General features: G+C 42.4%; 1 protein-coding gene across 4 annotated transcripts in view; it reads right to left on the bottom strand.

The window, feature by feature from the left end:
* Positions 1 to 22369, bottom strand: part of kif1aa (kinesin family member 1Aa) — a 63013-nt gene that overhangs the window by 33702 nt on the left and 6942 nt on the right. For all 4 annotated transcript variants that reach the window (XM_079506582.1, XM_079506584.1, XM_079506583.1 and 1 more), the window contains exons 3-16: positions 13687 to 13757; positions 12504 to 12686; positions 11919 to 11984; positions 11644 to 11822; positions 9180 to 9291; positions 8630 to 8707; positions 8033 to 8107; positions 7902 to 7919; positions 7719 to 7797; positions 7546 to 7624; positions 6793 to 6935; positions 1043 to 1176; positions 682 to 761; positions 372 to 447 (exon numbers count right to left, since the gene is read on the bottom strand). In XM_079506582.1, the coding sequence (XP_079362708.1) occupies positions 372 to 447; positions 682 to 761; positions 1043 to 1176; positions 6793 to 6935; positions 7546 to 7624; positions 7719 to 7797; positions 7902 to 7919; positions 8033 to 8107; positions 8630 to 8707; positions 9180 to 9291; positions 11644 to 11822; positions 11919 to 11984; positions 12504 to 12686; positions 13687 to 13757 (1373 nt within the window). The remainder of the gene's footprint in view (positions 1 to 371; positions 448 to 681; positions 762 to 1042; positions 1177 to 6792; positions 6936 to 7545; positions 7625 to 7718; positions 7798 to 7901; positions 7920 to 8032; positions 8108 to 8629; positions 8708 to 9179; positions 9292 to 11643; positions 11823 to 11918; positions 11985 to 12503; positions 12687 to 13686; positions 13758 to 22369) is intronic.

Here is a 22369-nt window from a genome sequence, read left to right as displayed (position 1 = left end):
TCTGCATTCAATAACAGTAAAGAAGTACACAGTCAAATAGTCAGTGTTGGTTTTCCTCTGCGAGTGCAGAGATGGACCCGTAAACAAACGCTGAGGAATACACTGTGTACAGATGAGTTCAGGAGGAGATAGGTTTGACACACTCCACAACTACAAACCTCATTGGGGGAGAACAGCCCCACCGTGTCAATAAACACGGCCTCAGGCTTTCTGGGGTTGTCCGAAGGCTTCGGAACAAACGGACAGTCAAATATTCAGTAAGTAAAGTATGCCTTCATTTTGAGTTTACAGTATCCTCTCATATTCAACACGAATTTCACTCATGTTGCTTGAGTACACCACGCATGACACTCGAGGGTCTACAATCGTACCTTCTTTGGGGAGAAGACTCCGACTGTTCCACCATCCTCTCGCATCGCCACGCCCATCTCTGCCAGCAACGCCTCTCTGTACAGCACAATACAACCAGGCTCACTGATAGTATATTCTATTCTACTAAACTCACTTCCTGGCTAATGCTAATACTTTATGCTTCGTCATCTGATGGCGTTGCAGATAAAAAATAACAGATCTATAAGCTCACATTGCATCACATCCGCAATGTGTTGTGAGCTTACAGATCAGCTATTTTCGGCCTGCAATGCTGTTAAAGTATAAATCCTAAATAAGTCCTATACTCACCTTTCCATTCTAATGGCCTCTGTGCGGCGAAGCTTCTCTTCCCAAGTTTCATTGAGTTCAGCGATGATTTTCTCAGTTTCCTAATGTTTTAAAGGGAAACATTCCAATCAAAACTGAGATGTCGTAAGGCAAGAGGCTACTGATTATATTTTACAATATGAACAAATCCATGTATGCAGTTAATGGGATATTTAAAGTTAAACCCAACTCTTCTGAAAGACCACGGTCGTGGTGGCACTGGTGGCTAACCTGATACTTGAATGTGATTGGACAATCACATCACAGCTTTAGCATGATATCATACAAATGATATGCCACAGTATCATACCTGTAGGTGAAGGATGTTAAAAGAGTTTTTCACCTTCAGCCTCTCGATGGCCTCCTCGCTGCCGGGGCTGAACATGATGCGGTCATGGAGGCTGGCGATGGACCCGGCGCGGCTGGTCAGAGCCGACAGGGACGGAGACGGACTCATCCCCGTCATGGCATTGGTCACTGTGGAGAGATCATCCCTTTGATTGACAGGTGGTGGGCGTTTATTGTTATTGGAATCGGACAGGTCTGTCAGGAAGTCAAGGGGTACGTCGGGGTGAGGTAAGGGGCGCAATTTGGCTGTGTACGGGAAAGCGGGCGGGGAGGGAGGCAAGAGGAACAACAGGAGGAAGCGGAAAGATAAGGAGGAAAGGGAGAAGGGGGTGGAGACGGAAAAGAGGAAGAAAGAAGAGAAGTGGCTTGAAACAAATATAGACGTTACACTGAGACATATAGATGTTACACTGCGACAGTATTGTGACACAGAGCAAGACCAGGGGGATAGAAGCCACACAGCATTGCGATGCACAGCCACAGGAGCAGCTTCAAAGATGCAAACATCCAACTAAAGCGGGACTGAGGAAAGGAGTGTTCAGTTAACCAATTATACCTGAGTAGGCGTGGTGACAACAGCCAAACGAAGCTCACAACGTATTGTGAGCTTGTAGATCTGCTATTTTTGAAAGATTTCTTAACATTGACCTTTGAACATTTTTGCCTATTATGATATGCTCAAAATAGGGACGCCAGCCAGGTTGAAAGTGGTTAACTCTGACGGAATCAAACCAACACTTCTGATTTTTTTTAGGGTGCATGTCGTCAAACATCGAGCAAAGGGTTTCCCGCGGAACCAACTGCAGGACCATGCAACCTCTGCAAGGACCATTCAATAACACGGCAAGTTTACGACGCATATCTGTCACTCCGGACAGAAGCTCTACAAGTGGATTAAAGCAGTGGCTCTCAAAGTGGGGTCCAGGGACCCCCCTGAAACATACAAAATAGCCAATATACAATCTTGAAACATTTTAACAACACTAATCAGTATGGAGTACCTGGCATAACATCTTTTCAGATGGGGCTCGCCTCTAATACATATTAATTGCAGGGTCCTTGACATGAAAACCATTGAGAACCACTTTATTAAAACTCTGCTGCCAACTTGCCATTGTCAATGGAGTGTTGTGAACTTGTAGATCAACTATTTAATTTCCTTTTTAAACTGTTCGCTTAGAACGATTAAATCAGTTAGCCTACTTTGATGAATTTTTGCTCCCCTAAAATGAATCGCCGAACGCCACTTCAAAACATTTCATGTTTTCCCTTTTTGTGCGTGCACTAGCTCGACCACAAGGGTAGACGGATCCCTGCAGCTGGGCATTTCCGGCTCAGATCACTAAAAAGACTGCACATGGCGGTCAGATTACATCTAAAAGCCTTGCTCAATTCATTTACTGCTCCATGGGCAACCGTTAAATTACCAGGAAATCCATTTTTGTGGCAGAGTAGAAGGCTCACAGGAGGGAAACTGCGAGACAAAGACCTTTAGATGCGTTGAAAAATGATACGATTATGATCACGGGTATATAACTGATTCTTCTTCAAATATATTCAGTTGAGCAAGCTACTGTACGCTTAAAGCAGCTAATCAGCTGCTTTAAGCGTACAGTAGCTGCTTGCTCAACTGAATCCCACCAACACATTTTTCTCCTCTCTTCACCGAGTCTTATGTTTCATTCTCCTAGACACTGGTTTTCAATGTCAGGTTCCAGGGACCAACAGGGGGGTCCAAATGGACCCTTTACACAGAGCGATTGGAGTCCCAGAATAGGTTAGTGATTCTCAACCTTTTTAATTTCAAGGACCCCCCTCCCCACAGTTTGCTTTATGTATTTATTTTTGGTCTGGCACCGCAATCTACACTGTAAAATCCTCAGAGTTTATTTAACTACGGGTCCATTTGGTTCCATTTGTACACACTCTCAGAGTTACAGACCCATTCAGACACCTTTTGGGTCCCTGGACCCTACGTTGAGAAGCAACGCCTCCAAGACACGGACGGCATGCTGGCGCTGCCATGCAGCTTCCATGGCAACAGACAGCAGTAAAGAGGGACAGTGTATCACAGTCTGGACAATCTCTGCTGTCTGCCAAAAGGCAGCATCTAATTAAAGTCCATTAATGATGTCCTATATTATGGAGAAAAAAATAAACATTGATGAGATAAGCTCACTGGAGATGACCTCACAATGTACCGATGGCGCTGGGCATTGAAGGCCATAGCATTGTTACATGTATGTTGTTTCCCAGCAGATCCCCAGCTAAATTTCTCTAATATAGCATAAGAATTAGTTTTACCACTTTAACCACATTTTATACTTCAGCTATACTTGAAAATAGCCAACCTACAAGCTCACTACAGATCGTCTATTTTTGAACGATTTAGAAAAGTCTTGCGAAGAATTTGTGAAAGATCTTATGGCGGTCCCTGGCATGACAGCATTTGAGTAGCATTTGAGTAGAGAGTCCTAAATTAGCCTACATCTGTAGGCTAATTTAGGACTCTCCGGTGTTTTTCCCACATATTTTGTAAAAGAGCCATTTAATTAACCACTTAAGCTCACAAGGTGTCACATCATGACATGTTGTGAGCTTGTAGATCCGCTAGATGAAAATCTAGCTGAATCAGAGCACATCACATGAAGCTTGGCCAATCAAATCTGGATGTTACGTTTGTGACCCACCATCCACCCACCACCCATACACCAATTCTAATATAGACGTCATGCCCAAAATTGTGTTAATTTAGATTTGTTTTGCACAAATCTTCTCTCCTGGTGGTCTCTCTGGCCAAAACAAACATACATCCTTTTGGGGGTCCTTGGCACGAAAAGGTTTGAGAGAACCACTGATTTAGAAGGTATTTGTAGAATCGGACTCAGATCTTAAAGGACGACTTCACCCATTTTCAACGTACCGGTATCTTCACATAATTGGTCCTCACTAATGCTCATGATAAAATGGTACCATTATTGTCTATTGTTTGTGTCTCAGAGGAGGGCTGTGGACAGTTCAGCAATCCAAGCTAATAGAAACCGCAGGCTTTCTATTCCTGGAATATTAGCATGCTATAATGGAAGCCATTGTTCTCGCATTAATACAAAAACAAATGTGAAAACGTCAAATGTGTCAAATGTAAAAACGTCACTGGTAGGAGGGTTTTTGAACCTGGACTTGCTTGATTGCCAGTAGCCAATAGGAGACAGTACAGAGTGGTATGATGGTATCACAGAGAGGAACGCTCTGCCTCTGCCAGAGGAAGGGCTCAGCATTCTCTGGCAATCTGAGCCAGCAACAGTACAAGCCCTTCTCGCACAGTCATCAAGGAAGCGGACACATTAACTAAATTATAATATATATCTCAGCTGATCAGAACAAATTGCATTTCTTGCGTGTGTGCACTTCATTAGCATTGCCTAAGCTCATTCACTGATGCCAAAAAGCTACAAAGCCAAATGCACACAGAATCTCTACAGCACCACTGAATTGGCACCGATAGCCAAGAACTCACAAGATCACCAAGAGGACAATGACTGAGGCTGGGCGATTTAACCGATCGAAACCGATATTTAGAATATATAATATATATATAATATATATAATATTATTTATCAAATAATCAAGAAGCAGTTTTTGTTCTTATTTATCAATTAATAGACACAGACAATTCTAACATATTTTTTTATAATCAACTAAATGCATTAGTTTGATTACCCACTTTGATTACCCACCCTGTATTATACGTTGTTGTGTACAAAAATCGCAAAAATAAATAAATAATCGTGACATCGAAGTGAAGTCATATCGCCCAGGGCTATAACAACGGCCATAAATCAGCATCAAGCCGAAATGGGCCCCGGTTGTTTTCCACTTTGCATTAGCATTAGCAACTCCAGGTGGGATAGAAATCAATGTTGACTAATCATTCACCCCATCTCTTTGACTGATCATTCCTCATGATTACATGGTGCTGCAGAGAACAAAGTGAAAGCTGCTATTGTACTGGAGCCGTCAAGAGAGGGCCGGCAAGCCAGGATGACGGTAGTGCAAAGCCACAGAGCCATAGAAACACACATTTCAAACCCTCTATCTCAGTGCCCGACCCCCGATATGCTGAGAGAGAGGAAGGAAAGAGAGACAACGATGGAAAAAGATATAGACAGAGAGACAGGAAAAACAGACAAGGCAACACTTTAAGATGGAGTTATGTACAAAACAATCCTCGTGTTATTTTAACCATTTAAAGGCCTATACTGTATACTACCATGAATAGCAAAAATAGCCAATCTACAAGGTCAACTATTTTCGCTACTTGGTAAATTGTGACATTTTTGAAAATGTTTGAAATAGTTGCAGCCCTAACCAAATTGAAACGCTCAGAGTTACAAACAGAGGATATTACTGCGAGCAAGTATTAGATGAAAAGCAAATGTATTATTCATCACACAAAATAAATGCCACTTTTTTCCGCTGGAAATACGTCCCAGGAAGTACAAGTCAGTCTTAAGGGCATTGCTCAGTGAATTAGCTGATGAGCAGTGAGCACACTCGACTGCTACACAGCCTGGCGACTTTTCTCTTGCCAATGAATGAATCACAAGGTTCAGGACAATGGGGGCGAAAAATACCACATTCTTGCGATAGTGTTGCACACACGTGACGTGCATGAAAACAAACTAGTGTGCCTGTGAGATGTGCTGTGTGGACAGGAGGAGGTGGGGGGGGGGGGTTGTGTGTGTGTGCATTACTGTGGAGAAAGTGGTCCCTGGGCAGAGCCAATAAAGCAAGGACCCCCTCGAAAATGAGATGTGACATCTCAAGGGGTTTATCCTTTCAATAAAGGTATATATATAAGTGGCCCTCAGCTCCAGTGTAGAGGACCCTGAGTATTGACACGTATCCCCAGAGGAACTGAGTTAGAGCTCGTCGCTGTCAGGCAGAAACCTGTATGTCCAAATTCCAAAACCAGCTACTTTTCAGGAAATGGGAAAAAGAACCTGGATTCCAAATTGAAACCCACAGACACTCAAAAATAGCAATAGTGTATTGGGCTTGTAGATTAGCTGTTTTTTTTTTACTGCTTTTGCGTGACACTTGTGAAAATAAATGAGATGAAATGTCCTATATGCAAGGTTTCTGCCCAACAGTGACAATCTGGGCCACCAGCAGACTTCACTCGGCAGTCGAGAGGACCCTGAGTATACTGCCGGTTATTACCAGGGGACTAACTTAGATCTGGGACAGTATATGAAAGGAAAGGGAAGGGGAGTATTGTATCGTCCTCAGGGAGGGGACATTACTTTTCTGCATGCACCCAGCAGATGGCTTTTAATGACTGTTCTGTTGTCTTAGAAGTGTCTTAGAAGTGTATTGCTCAGAGACACTTGAAGGGTCCATGCCATGGGTCGAATCGGCGACCTTCTGATTACCAGATGTCCTCTCTACCCTCCCAGCTACAGTCGCCACATGAGTTCATTAAACTGGAAAACTGGCTAGCAGGACCAGAGTAGAGAAGCACTGCATTAAAACAAACTTTAACATAGCCTTGGACCACCAAGACTGTCAGAGATTTATTTTATCGATTCTGACATTTATGTATCTGTCTTGGCCACTTCCCCAAATAGTGTTTGGAATTCTGTGTTCCGTGACCGTGCTTCTCCATAAAAATAAATCTCTGCCAGTCTTGGCACAAGGCTAAACTTGATATAACGCAGAGACACTCAGAAGAAAATCCCTTACTGTCAATGATGTCACCCAGTCCCTGGGCATAGAGGAGCTCCTTCAGACGAGACACCTCATCCTTGAGGTTGCGCACCAGACGGTGGTTGGGGTCTTCGTTGATGACGGCGTTGCAGCGGATCTGCTTGGCGCGGTCGGCGTACCTGCAACAACACGGAAGTAGGGCTGTTACTATCCATTATTTCCTTAGTGATAAATTCTGTCGATTGCTTTTCCGATTAATCAAATAATCGAGAAGCGGGTTTTTAATACATTTATTAAGACCTATATTTACTGTATGTATCAACAAATCGATGAACCACTTAAGTGTTATTTTATACACCCCAAGTGTAAAGTAAGCAGTCCGTTGTTGTAAATACTGCTAATTAAAGATCTAGATGGCAGGCTGCTGTCCTCTCTCTCCCCCACTCTTAAATTCTTTGGCTTATTTTTTTACATGCCCAAAATAGGGATTGATTATGAATTAATTATTTTATTAAAAAAATTATTTCCAGCATCTGTTGCACTTCTACACGGGAGAATTTCCACTCCAATGTGAGTGCTGAGAGAGCCAAGCACTTGCAAAAAACAAAACTTCATGGCCTCCTCTATACAGTATAGCGTCAAATCTGTCCCTTGTCACTGCAGCAGACCTTTGAAGGGCATTCAAAGAGTGAAGCGTATTCCTCTCAGCGTCTTCAATGCCCTTCAACGTCCACCGTCCTCTGCACTGTGGGAGGACGTGTGTGACTGTACCTGTACTCTGTGTTGTACCTGAGTGTGCTTAGAGTCTCATCATAGTTGATGTCCGCGGGACTGAGGGCAGCCACCATGGCCGTGCGCGAATTACCCCCTGTAGGGGTAGAGAGGAGAGGAGAGGTTATTTGGAACATGCTGACACATACTTTGTTGTACTGACAAATACAGTACACAAATACTACTCATACCCAAATTTTCTCTCAGCAGCCAGGTCAGCACAGAGTCTCTGTATGGGATGTGGTTCTCCACTTTTTTCTTCTTCTTATTCTGTTAACGAACACATCACATGCACAGATAAGGACAACAGTCAGTTTATCAACAAAGGTAAAAAGATGACATTCTTGATGTATCTGATGCTTGTAGAAAATTACCTTGTTTGGTCCAGTGTCCTAGGAAAGGGAAGTAATTCATAGTAAAAATATTATTTGTTTGTTCATTACATTTTACAATTTACTTAATGTGAAACATAAAAACACTTGGGGGAAAATATATAGTGTCGTACCAGTGCCACCACTTCTGCCAGTGCAGAGATGACTTTACCCAGCGTGGTCAGAGATTTATTGATATTTGCTCCTTCCTGTATCAGGATGAGAGGCAGAAGTCATTTCTGCTGAAACTAAACATAGTCATTGTCGTGCAGAAACCTTGTATCTCCATATTTCAACGCTTTCATTTTTTATTTTTGTAAATGTATGCCCTTCTTTGTCATACTAAAGTGTCACATTGTGAACTTAGATGGGCTGTATTTTTATTTTGTTCCTTGTGAAAGTCGTTACATCTGTCTGTGGGTTTTATAAATAAACACCAACACTGCATCCATTGGAAATATTTAAATAATATTTTAAAATAGTTCAACAAGCCAATCTACATCAACACTATTTTAAAATGTTTTAAAATAGTAAAAAATGGCAAATAAGTTTAGGGATAAGGGGTAAGGGATGGCGCAAGATATATATAGCTGCCATCTTTTTTCCCTTTCCTGAAAAATAACCGTTTCAGACATACAAGGTTTCCACCAGACACTGTAGTATTCATGGTGCATCACTGTTTGTCCAGTATCCAAACTAAGCTTTTAGCGTTACAAGTTGCTGACAATCACCTTGAGTCTGGTCCCTTTGGCTCCTGTGGAATCAGCCCTCTCACTCCCAGCCAAATCCACCAGGCTGATTTTGCTGACCTGCAAAAGAAAAACTTCAGTATGAATAGGGTTGTCACGAAACAAAATAAGATATTTACTCGTGACCCATAAAAATGGATCCCCGAACCATTGTTTGGCAACAACAATGGTTCGACAACTGTAATAATAATAATATCTACATTTTAAAACGATTTTGAAACGATATATCATGAATCGATTAAAATCGATTCAGTCATTTGCTATTGTATTGAAAAGAGGATTAGAGAAGAAAATTTAAAGAGAAAGAAAATACTGGTGTAAGAAAAATAATAAAATAATTATATAATTCTGTCATTTTCCTGGAAAAAACGTTTGTATTTAAAGAAAATCGTGAAAAATCATATCGTGATTCGGATCATATCGTGAGTTGAATGAATCGTTACATGCCTACTGAAATTTATATAGAGCTTTTCTATTCAATTTGAATAGGAAAAAAACTAAGAAAAGGCTAAGGCTAAGAAAAAACCTGTACCTTCTCGGAAGTGTTTTCAGAATCATTGTCGTGGCGTTTCTGGGTGAAGATGATGTTGAAGACGGCATGTGAGCGACTGCTGGTCTCGTTCATGTTGGTGGCGGCCACAGTTCTGTAGAGAAGTATACACTTTCAACAACGCTTGATGGAACTACAGTGAAATGACTGTACAGTGTACACCCCACTCAGGAATACTTTGAAAATCAAAGAATTTCGCAATCCCATTTTACATTTAACCACTTAACCACTTTCTATATCTATTTTTGACATGTTATAGTACTAGAATTTCGCCGCCCTTCGGGCGGCTCATCCTAGTTCCGTTGCAGCGCAATGGGAAGAAGGAAATTGCGGGATTTGACAGACTCCACTTCATGTTTCAGCTGTGTTTTTAAACCCAGTATTGTGCCCTTCACATGTAGTAACGGATGGGTATTATTATTATTTGTTGTATTTTCACATCAAAGCAAATTCAATGAAATTAAAATAAGCACACATGCTGCTTGTTACTGTTTTTGTTTACTTACAATAAATTACTGTTTTTGGAAACCAAAATATGTTGAGAATGGAGCAGAAAATACTGTAGTATATTTTTGGGGGGACCTTGACTGCATTATAGTAGGCCTACAATCTTTTGGATTGCAGTGACCCCACATTGTTTCTTCGGGAACAATATTTGTAGTTACAATGAGGGCTACATGAGCCGAAGGGAGAGAAACACTTTGCCTCTCTCCAGTCCGTGCGTATGGTGCTGGTGGTGGCTGAATAACAACGGATCGCATCGCTGACTGACATAAACACACCGTTACAATTCAGAGGCACTTCAATAAGAAAACTCAACTAATAACGCTTGTGTGTGTTAATGTGCCCGATGCTGACGTTAGTATATAATGTTTAGATTGTTTTCCTCTTGGACATGCGTTTGTGGGCACAGTGGCAGGGGGTGAAAAGCTGATTTGTCCCATGGTGTGCACTGCGCAACTGTGCAGTGTAAAACTACACACACACACACACACACACACACACACACACACACACACAGTCACTCAGTCACAAATCCTCCAGTGTGAATACGTGTCTGCAGTGACACTGATGCGAGGTTACAATGAGTCCGTGGTGTGGTGAGACTGGGAAAGAAATAATGCGCGGAAGAACTTTTCATCCGACTGCGCGCGTTGTGGCGATGAGATGGGCACGTTCGGAAATACCGCACCGGAGCACACTCGCCTATTAGTTTGCATTGGCTGTTGTGTGTGTGTGTGGGTGTGTGTGTGTGTGTGGCTGGCAAGCGTTCGTCTTGTTCTTATTCTAATGTGTGTGTGTGTAGTGTGTAACGTCCGGTGGTGCTGTCGGATGTGAGAAACGTAACATGAAAACTCGTGGGTGACGTGGTGGCGTTTGGGCCAATGGGAAGATGTAATGTAGTGTTGCCAGGTCCACGTATTGTAAGCGAGTGGTAGTGTGTGTAAGTAGGCTGTAGGAAGTCACGGTTTACGGGCTTGTTTTCTTAGACGTGGCAACAAATTAGCAACAGTAGCCAATGGGAAAACAGGATGCAGTGTTGCCAGGTCCGCGGGTTTTAAGCGAGTTGTAGTGTGTGTAAGTAGCGTGTTGAATGGCATTTTTTCTGGGCTTGTTTTTATAGACCTGGCTACAGTGTTCCGTGGCCCGTGCGAATGTGTGCGTGCGGGGGTGTGGGTGCTTGTGCCGATTGTTTGTTTATTATTGATATTGATATTGTTTGTGAGTGTGGAAGGGAGGCGGCTTTAGTGGCAGTGCAATGACAATTGATTGATTGATCAATCAATCAATCAATTGATCATTGATTACTGTAGTCAATACAGTAATCAATGGAGACTATGGTTTATAGTCTATAGTCTGTGTGTATTTACAATACAGTGTATTGTCAATGCCAATCAATACAGCTGTCAAGGCTGGGATGTGGTGGTTTGAGAATTAGGCTTGATTGAGTACTAATTCAGTAGTGTGTTATTTCTGGATAACAGACTGCTCCGCTGTATAACAGACCGCTGTCTAAGCAAAGCCTCAGAGCGCCAGATGCTGCGCAGCCTGTGCTGCTCGATTTACTGCTGTATCCAACATGATGTATGTATTAAGTAGCCGTGTAAGCGGGATAATGCATGGCTAGGTAGGTGGTCAATGGTCATTGTTGATATATCAACAATGACCAACTAGCCATGCATTATCCCTTACATATGGCATATCGCGTTTGCATGTCAGACTTTCATTGGCTTTTGTTCATCCCTTAATTTAAGCAGTGCCCTACATTTTTCCTCCTCCCAAAAAACAGGATGTCTTTGATGTATTAAGCACTGAACTCCATTTGTTCTTCAATCACGGCCACGCAAGCAGCATGGCACAGTCGCTAGTGTAGTGTACACCGCCTGCGCTTCACCACAGCCTTTGACACAACTCGCTCCGTGAAAAGCAAGAAAAGAAGCAACACCTAGCCTTGTTCCCAGAGTCCATCAGGTCCGAGATGTCATTGTACGAGGTGACGGCCAGCTTGGACAGGTCCTCCACGTAAGGTCCCATCAGAGGATGCTCTCGCACACGTAGGTTGCCCTTGTTCTTGGGGTTCAGTAGGTCACGCACGCGCTCACAGTAGATTTCCATGTAGCTCACCTGGACGGATTTGTCAACGGAAATCATAACGTTAGAGTGGACAAAAAAGTTTTCGGGTATACATTTCTTGAGGGGAAGGTGGTGATGGAAGCGTACCTCGACGGAGTAGGACATGTTGTTGTCATTGTTGCTGTGGATCTTTAAGAAAAGATCTTCACACATCTGGTAGGACAAAACCAAGACAAACGTTATAATCTTTTCACACTATTTAATTCATTCATTCTTTGGTTATGCAAGATTTTCAAACTTGATCTATAATAATTAGCTGCACTTGTGTCGCATACCAAAAATATATAGTCGATCAGCAAGCTTGCGGCGTGACGGGCATGTGACGCGCTGCAAGCTTGTAGATTGGCTAACAAAGGGAATCTACCAACGCGCCTCAAGCCTCGATCGGCTAGTCCGGTACATCACAGGAGCAAGGACAACAGTTGCAGAGATAGGAGAAGACGCTGAAAAAAGAAATGACCTAACGTTTGGACCTACACGGTCTTCATCACAGTCATGACTGTGAAGACCGTGTAGGTCGAAAGTTAGTCATTTCCTTTTGTACTTAAATAAAAGGCTTGAATTGTCCGTGCTGCTCCAGTGTCTTGTAGATCGGCTATTCAGTGCACGATACAAGCGCAACTAAGAATAACTCAGGCTTAAGAGACATGATAAATAAGGTGTAATCTCTACCAGAGGAATGATTCCCTGCTGGTCCTTGACATCCTGTTTGCCCATCATGGTGTAAGACTTGCCAGCGCCGGTCTGACCGTAAGCGAAGATGCAGACGTTGTAGCCCTCGAAGGCATGCAGAAGCATCTCTTCGCCGATGTCTTTGTAGACCTGCACCTGAGAGGCATAGTTGATGTCCTCGGGCTGTGGACAGAGGGTAAGGACAGTAAGGAAAGTATTTAACTCAGTCATTTCACAAAACACCAAAAATCCATTTGTTCTGCTGTACCTATGATGTTGTTACAAGGGTGCAACAGTTAATCGAACTAATCGATTTAATCCAAAATAATTATAAATAAAATGATCGATCACTAATTTATCCAAATGTTAGACATGTCATGAAAAGCAAAAGAAAAATACAAAAATACTGAAAAAAGACAATCTACAACTTACAAGCTCACAACGCTTGTATATTTGCTAATTTCACAATGTTTGCGCTACACTGTTGTGCATAGAAGTATAACTTAACGCTTAGGTGGTTAATCCATGCGTTGATATATATATATAATATTTTTTATATAGAAAAATGTGCTATATAAAAGCACATTTTATATAGCTGGTAATCCAGCCCGACAGCGACAGGGTTCCAGATCCCGACACCTTTGCTGCGTGTCTTCCCCCCCATCTCTCTCCCCGTTTCCTGTCAACCTACTGTACTGCTACTTTTGCAATGTAGTTAAATAAAAAAATGTGAAAAAAGCTTGGGGGAAGATAAATCATTAAAAAAAAGATTTTTCGGTCATTTGTCTGGAAAATAATTTTGTGTATAAAATATCGTGAAAAATCATATCGTGAACCTCATATCGTGATACGTATCGTATCGTGAGTTGAGTGTATCGTTACATGCATACTTAATGTACGTTGTTAAACCATTTCATCTGTGTTTTGTACTGTGTGTACTGTATACGTACATGTGTAGCAGATTAGCCCTGCCTGTAGCATTGAAGCCGGGAGGAGGGGTCCCCTTAGGGAAAGTAGTAGGAGATGTTTGGTTTGCCATGTCGGAGACCTGGGTTTGAATCCAGGTGGTTACATATGTGTGTGTGTGTGTGTGTGTGTGTGTGTGTGTGCGTGCGTGCGTGCGTGCGTGCGTGCGTGCGTGCGTGCGTGCACGTGTCCGCTGTGGGGGTGCAGCAGTGCTTACCGAGGTGTGCGACCAGTATGAGTAATCAAAGCTGAAGCTCTTGTTCTCTTGGCTCTTGGGGTTCATGATGGCTGAAAGACAGGACAGAGAACACAGGTCAGAGCGAGGCTGAGGGCTGCCCATGTGAAACTGGATCTGAGAGAGTGGCTCCAACATCACGATGTGCTAATGGGCCCAGAAAGGCCAGAGTCACCTCTCCTCTCTGCACTATTAGAGATGCTTAGCCCTGAGACCTCTCTGTACAAGAGCACAATGACCAGTCAATACAGCAGGACAGATCGGCATGATCTAAGCCCATTAGAGTCATCAGGAAGATGACGCAGGAAGAATCCTGGGAGAAATAATCATTGTATGATAATCTGGGCAGATTCTTCTTATTATCCTTTAGTTTATTGTTCATTAGGATCCCCGTTAGCTTTTGCCATGACAAAAGCTACTCTTCCTGGGGTCCGACACAGACAAACATTTTAACAAAAACATGAATTACATCAACTTTACAATCACAAAAAAATAAAAAATAAACGCAATAAAAGTAATACAATTAAAACTAAACACATTAAATTAAACGTGGTGCCTCTGGGGATTCGTACAGGCTATTATTAGTACAGGCTATTTGTAGGGAGACGTTCAATAGTACACAGATTTTCCCATTGTGTTAAATGTGCTTCTCATCTTCTCATCTTCTCATCTTCATCATCTCTGAACCTCTCTAAATTTTCGGAGCATGTACACTGAACAATCAATCGATTGTATTCTGGCTTGGATCAATGGAACCAACGTAGTATATTTCAAGTTCCTATTTATCTGTATCACAATTAAATTATGAAAAAATACCACAACATTTTGTATCAATAAAGTCTTTGAGTTTTGTCAATTATTTGGGGGGCCCACTTGCAATATCCTCACGGAACACCAGTGGGCCATGGCCCGCAGGTTGGGAAGTGTTGGCGTGGGACATTCAGCAAGCAGACAAGACTTCCCTGCTACGAATGTGAGAGAGAAAGAGATGTGACTGACAGCCTATATTAATGTGAGAGATAAAGAGGTGTATAGACCTATTACTTAGTGTTCTTAGGGAATTGTCTCTGACACAACTCAGAGTTGATATGGTTCAGTGATGCAGGAAGACTTAAATGGCTTATTTTTAACACACAAGAATTTTGTATTTACTGAATATTAGAGAGCTTGGGTTAAGCGAAGGAGATTTCTTTTGGCTCTTGTGTTACAAGAGAGCTATAACTGTAATGTTTTATATAATTGAAAAAGAATGTCAATAAATATATTGTTTAAAAAAAAGATGTGCAAAAAATGTCATATCGTATAATTATGCTTTTGTTGTCTTTAATCCTGTAAGGGACAGGTCTTAAGACAAGACATGAAAATAACAATGATTAATTCATACTGTAGATTGCAAGCATCCTTTTCAGGGGCCCGATTGACTTTAATAGGCTTTCATAGGCTACCACCGGCACAAGGAGATAGTGTCCCCACTCTATGTATCTGTGACCTTAAGTGAGATATTGATTTGTTAGTAAAGTGTCTGCAGATGGGAGTGGGAGCCAGATTTTTATTTATCTGATAAGAGTTTACAAGCCAATTACAGTCTGGTTTCTGTTTTATCTCAACAACAGGAATCCTTTTTTTAAATGATAATGCAGCACTGCTGCATTATTACACTCGAAATGACGAACATTACATTCTCTTTGAGACTACCGAATGTCTGAATTCCACCTTAAAGGTTGTAAAGAAATGACTCAACCCCTTCGCAATTTATCATTCCGTCTCTGACAATGACGGTTTCCTCTACACTCAATCTCCTCTACACTCAATCTGCTCTGACTAACAATATGAGTCACCTCACCTCCCAACATTGAGCACTTGGCACCAAGGAAGCATACACTGCATTTACAAGAATAGAGCTAATGGCGCACATTTTATGAAAATTACATATATTTTATAAAGCAGAGCAGGCTCTGACTATCCCCTGAACTTGTATAAGCTAACTGGATGTAAAATAGAAGATGTATGAAAGACATATGAAAGACATATATCAATGTATATCAATGCTGACGCTAATAAATATGTGTGATCTGAAATAATGGCCCAGTGGACCAAGGAAAGCCAGAGAACATCAAGTCTATTTGTTTGCACGAGCATAAAGACCCATATCCTTAGAAAATCAATACAGCTTTCACAGAAAAACACACAAACAACTGCAAGCATATCCTAAAGCGATAGCATCGTAATAAACCTCATGTCATTTTTACGATTCATTTTACGACCATGCATTGCACACACGGTAAAACCGGGCAGTTAGTGCTGCAATCACGGATGCATCAATTCAGTTGGCTCTTGTTTCTCTGAGGACACATATATCCTGTGTCACGCATCCAAAACTAGCTTGTAGATCTGCTATCTGAATTTTTCGATACATAAACATTATCCAATATCAAACAAAACACACTTCTCAATGATTTGATTAATAGTAAAAAAAAAAATCACACCCGTGTGAACTGAGTGGTGTAAGGTCTTATATAGCCTGATCAGCTCTGATCTGACGTAATGTCTGACGTAATGAAATCACACCCGGGTGAACTGGGTGACGGTAGCAACCATGCTCATTTTTTGGTACGAACAGACAGACAGACAGACAGACGTAAACTAACAAAGCCAGTCGTAGGAGTGGTTTACACCACTCAAAAAGTATCGATAGAATAATCGCTAAGAAAATAATGGATAGTTGCAGGCCTAGGGCCTAGCTCACAGTGTGAGCTAACTCAGTACAAAGTGTGCCGATATGAATAAATAACCCAGAGGTGCATTTTATGATTACTTCAGCGTTAAGCAGCTTGTGTAGCCTGATTGTGCCAAGGATGAAAAACTCTCTTCCCCTTATCCCAGAGCCCCAGCAGACACCATTTTGTCTCCTAATGCAGAGATAGGGTTGATAGCACAAGAAAAAGCCCCGGGCTAAGTACATGCTTGAGCGAGAGCACACACAGTTATTGCCCCCCTCTCTCTAGTTTCAGATTGTGGAATATAGGCCAGGGTTGCTGACTACGGTTTAGGGTTTCAGGCCCATTCCTCATCATGACAAATGGATGAGGCCCTGCACGTGATGTATCCTGGTACTATCCCTGGAACACAGCCAAATGTGCATGTAGAAATACAACATAACATACAGTACATATATGATATGTAGAAAATAGGGCTAGGCAATATGACTTAGCCCTCCTATAGAAGCAGGGCTGGGATGAATTGCTACAGATTTCAGATGTCTTCTTATAATTGTAATTAGTACTATAATTCAATGTAGATAGGCTATAAAAGTAAATGTTTTAAATAACACGTGTGTATTTACCCCATAAATAATTTTATAATCCTTCATTTTGATTAGTAATTTCATTAGCAATTTGTTCTTTGTAATTGGCAGTGAAAAGCGCACTTTCTTTGTTTCTAATGTATTTCAGTTATAATTATTCTTTTTTAAACTTTGTTTAGGCCTATTGATTTTTTTCCACAGAAGCATTATTTAAATACTGGAGTTGAGAAATGATAAGTGGTGGCATTAACAGCTTCTCTTAATAAACCCCACAAGTATAATGTACGAGAATAATTACATTGAATTTTCTCAGTTATAATTATTATACAATACTTAATATAATACCAGTAAGACGCCTGAGGGCGAGAAGCTTTCACTGGCCATATATGGAGCGTGTCTTCAGTGTATATAGGGTTTGATTAGGTCAGATCAACATATGGAATCATTGGAATGTCAGAACAGGTCAGCTCCATATAGATCTAAGGGTGGCAGCGGTGGCATTGTCTTGAGTGTACAGGGTTTGATGAGGACCCAGGTAGGGCCGGGCTTTAATTTTCCGTCCTGTTGAGAACTCTAGTTTTCGCCGGCTGCCGGGCACCGCGGCCACACTAATAACTTTTGAACAGAGTTTAAATGGACAGGTATCAGTCAAAAGGGAGACATCGGCCCGGGCGGCTGGCGTAGCTGTCTGGGCACCTTGGCTGGAAATCCAGTCTGGCAGTGTGCCGCGGGTTCGACTCCCGATCCCGACGGCCTTTACTGCGTGTCACCCCCCATCTCTCTCCCCATTTCCTGTCAGCCTACTTTCATCTATCCCTCTATCAATAAAAAGAAAAAAGGCTAAAGCCAAAAGAAAACAAAATCATCGAGACATCGAGGAGGAAGGATGGATGGGGACGGATCAACATATGGAATGTCAGAACAGGTTCTGACATATATCCATATACTAATATTGATGACATCATATTATGGGCTTAATTGCGACAGCAGGTCGCATTTACTATGATATGATCCCTGATTTACTATCATCCCTGATGATGTCATAGTGATGTCACGAGACCTGGGCACAATATATGGGGGCTTTCCCCATGTATGGGGAGTTTGAGTGATCATCCCTGATGATGTCATAGTGATGTCACGAGACCTGGGCACAAATATGGGGGCTTTCCCCATGTATGGGGATTTTGAGTGACAAAAAACACCCATGTATAAGGACAAACAGAAGATTTCATAGTTAACTGACCTTTGGTCGCAATGATATATAATAATGAGTGTAGAGACCGATCATCACATGGTTTGGTTCAAATTGGTTGTCCATACAACTGCTGAGTATCTTGAGTTTGCCTCTATTATAACTAGAAGCTCTATGCAGAACGAGAGCTTTATTGCACAGTGGAGGACCAGTGAACACCAGGTAAACCCAGTCCAACAGAAAAATTGGATAACCCAAATGACACAGAAAGTAACAATATAAATTATATAATATTATGTCTGCATTCTTTGCCATGCAGAGCCAGTGTTTCTCTCAACAGTATGACTGACATATCCTCTACTGCTCCTCATGTCCTCTCACACTATGATTCATATACCGTAACCGGACCTCCAGAAGGAGGAGTGTCCTGTTTCCGGACAAAGCAATTACCAGAGAGCAGCGCCGATTGGTGGGGCAGATGAGGGCACCACGATGAGTGACCAGGCAGGGCTTGTGTGCTTTAATCACATTCGGTAAGCAGGGATGACGCTTTCTCAGACTCACAGAGAACGTCTCCTCCTCCAGCCCCGAACGCGCTCCTGGTTCCTGTCAGCCCGCTGCGTTTTATGACAGCGAACCTCCTTAATAGCTAGGTGTTGAGTTTATGGATGACACCGGCTCTGGATGGCTCGTAATTAGACAGGTTGTCTTAACAGCTTGTCTGCATGGTGACAGCAGGAGGTGTCGTCTGCCGTGTGGGTGTGTGTGGGTGTGTGTGTGTGTGTGTGACTGTGTGTGTGTGTGTGTGTGACTGTGTGTGTGTGTGTGTGTGTGTGTGTATGTGTGCGTGCGTGCGTGCGTGCGTGCGTGCGTGCGTGCGTGCGTGCGTGCGTGCGTGCGTGCGTGCGTGCGTGCGTGCGTGCGTGCGTGCGTGCGTGCGTCTCATCACTGTTGTCTACAGTGCACGGTAAACGCACACGCCACCAGCACATAATTTACTGCAACTACAGTCATGATTTTCTCCTGCGGTTTGATTGCCAGGTTGCATTTTTTTAATCCCTCATTTAGATTCTATGTTACGATAGCATTTTAGGTTGTTTGTTTTCCACACAGCTGGTGGTTGTTTTAACTACTGTAGGTGATGCTGATGGCTCTGTTACGGGTGACCTGCCCCAGTCAATAGCAGAGGAAATAGCTGTATCAGCAGGTCTGGCAGACGGCATGTAAACCCATTGACAAGAGTCTGTAGCCTGTAGCTGCTTATCACACACTGCCTAGCACTGGGAAGGGGTTCAGATGAGGACTGCGCGCAGCACTGCACTGTATGCCTATACCCTATAGACTTCATTGACCAGGGTCCCTAGGGGTCTATAGCCTACTGGGCACCTTCTTTTCCCCCCTTCACATTAACCCATTCAGGCCTGACGTCAAAATTTTAAAAAATCATGACAATTTTCCGAAAGATTTGACGCACATTTTAACGATTTTTCTAAAATAGCAGATCTACAAGCTCATAGCGCGGCACCGAGTGCCGCGCTATGAGCTTGTAGATCTGCTATTTTTCAATAGCTAAATTATAACATAATTAAAACAATTTGACGGTCACCCACTTTGGGCTTTAACGTCAGAAACATAAGCGAACATAACGCTTGTGGTAATGCTGTTGTCTTCTATGATCACAATAAACAACAACTAGACACACCTGTATCAGACAATCCCTTGACCCCTCAGGTGTCAAACATTTAGCTATTTTTAGCAAAGAGATTTGGTGTGGAACAAAAACGCCTTGCATAATGTATAGATCTCTGTAGGGCTCCAGTCAACTATAGGGTTTCAGACTTCAGTGGTTAACAACACTGTTGCGTTTCTAATCATTTGGTTTCGAGCTTGTCTTTAATCCTCAAACTTTAAACTTTCCCTCGGATAGTATGTAAGTAAGTTAGCCAATAACAGCTTGCTGTGATAAAGTGATCATTTCCACTCCGTCCATAAGAAGAATGTACAGCAAAAGGAAGGGAAATTCATGTCAATGTCTTTCACAATTTCATTAATCCCTATTACAAGGTATAAGAACCATTATTAGGCAAGGACCTATTCCCTATCCCCTTGAAAAAAGGCCCCTCAATCCCAAAGGTCTGCCTCCTGAATCTTAATCCAGGTTGGCATGGCGGCGGGGAAGATATTTCTGCCAGGCTTGTCACTAACAAGATTGCAGCCATTCTCCTGCTTTGTGGGAACTAGGCTATTGACCCATGCATGGGTGTCATGAAGCACAAAACAGACGGGAGAAATCCCCACAGTCCCTCTTCTTCCTTCCCCAGAGCAAAGCTGCTACTGTAGCTTCGAGCTACAAAAGGACAAGAGGGCCATTTATACCCCTTCTCTATACCGCCTCCAGACACTGCTACCAGTGGGCTCTTTCATGACATCACTCCGCTCACATCTCAGCGTCTACAGCCAAGCCATTGACTCTCCACGGAAAAGCACAGTCTGTTGGGCTGAAAAGCACTAGCTGCCTAAGAGTGGCTTTGTGTGTCTGTGCCGAGCAAGGCTTAAAGCAGCTGTAAAAGATGTCTCAAAAGAAAAGATTTTGTAATATTGGTTGCTTTTATGGTACACACACTTTCATCTCTGAGATGGAACTCAAACCTTATCACCACTAATGGACAGACACATTCTGATTGTACAGATGTTACATTTGCCTCTCATGATATTGTAGGATTTTCCCTTAATGTGTCAATAATAATACAAAATCATTCAACCATTTGTATTAACACAAAAACTTGAAAAGCCCCAAAAAAACTAAGTAGAATGGTACTACAAATCAACTTGCTGAAAAAAGCTGAAATGTTTTGGTTGCATCATGTTCAGTGAGGTTCAATATGCACACCGCACAGTCCTGATCAAAACACATACTTGCACAACCCCTATTGATCCCTTGTTGACCTCTCTGAAATAGTTCAATTCAGTTCAGTTTTATTATAGGATCTCCGAACGAAAATGAAGGGAAAATATTTGTCCAACAAAAACACTTTTACTGCCACGACAGGAGGCGGGGCAGAAAAAAGCACAACATCAAAGTTCAACTTTTCCGCTGCCACAGTGTGGCGAGACAGAGCAGCAGCCAAACAGAAACGTGCTGTGAAATTTGACCAGAAGCTTGCTGCTGAAATAGGCGTGGACGACGAGGTCATAGTTCAAATTAAAGTGATGTGGGTTTTGCTGGTGTGAATTCAGCATACTGCAAGTCGCCTATCTTTCCAAGTTAGATAGCATTAAATAATATGCTTGGGGTGTAATTAAAACTGTAGCCTCAGCCTTGCAGGTTTAGAAATCCAATTCGGCGACTAATTCGAACCGGAAGCCTCCAAGGACATTGCAAAGGTACAGTACACATGCTGTCGATGCATTCCCACTGGACGGCCTCTGATCTAAGATTACATCCCTGAAAGAGACAACATTGGCAACAAAACACCCATCATCCACTGCTCTGGAGACAGAGGAAGAAGATGAATGCAGTGGCAGACGTCAGCCATTTGTGGGCGCAATCACAGAAATCCATTGCAAACTCACAGGAGGGTGCCCATTTTAGAGAAAATAATAACAGTTTGTTTTTCTTTGAATCCAACTGAGACGCCTGATATGTATTAATAGACTAATAGACGGTGGGGGCCCACTATGAAGCCCCCTGTGCATTGAATATGCAACAATGGGCATTTGTCAACATTGAATCTGCGAAAAAGCCGTTCAGCTTGTTGTCCCCAGTCACCCATGACATGGGGGGGTACGATGGCTAAATTAGGCCGAACTGTAAATATTTCAGGAAGTCTCATTCATTATTGATGAATGGCTTTACCTTGCTGAACGGACTAGATATCACATATCTCTCCAGTCTCCTCTTAACGGAGCCCTATATTCTTCGTTGTGCGACGAATGACGAGAATAATAGATCTACAAGCTCACAGCGGCGATGCGTTGTGAGCTTGTCGGTCTGCTATTTTTGAGGGTGCATGGATTTTAAAGATTACGTCATATGGCAGCCAGGTCTATGGACTTTATGTTTGTTTAGGGCACTAAATGACAACATAAGACGTCATGAGGCCGATATAAATACAGTGGACGCCCCTCACTTCAAACCACTGTGTATTTTGAGGGGCGCCTATGTCCAG

Source organism: Electrona antarctica (assembly GCF_951216825.1).
Source record: "Electrona antarctica genome assembly, chromosome: 7".
In the NCBI taxonomy this organism is placed as follows: Eukaryota; Metazoa; Chordata; class Actinopteri; order Myctophiformes; family Myctophidae; genus Electrona; species Electrona antarctica.
The sequence above is the reverse complement of the archived record's forward strand: the minus strand, read 5'-3'. Positions and strand labels throughout refer to the sequence as shown.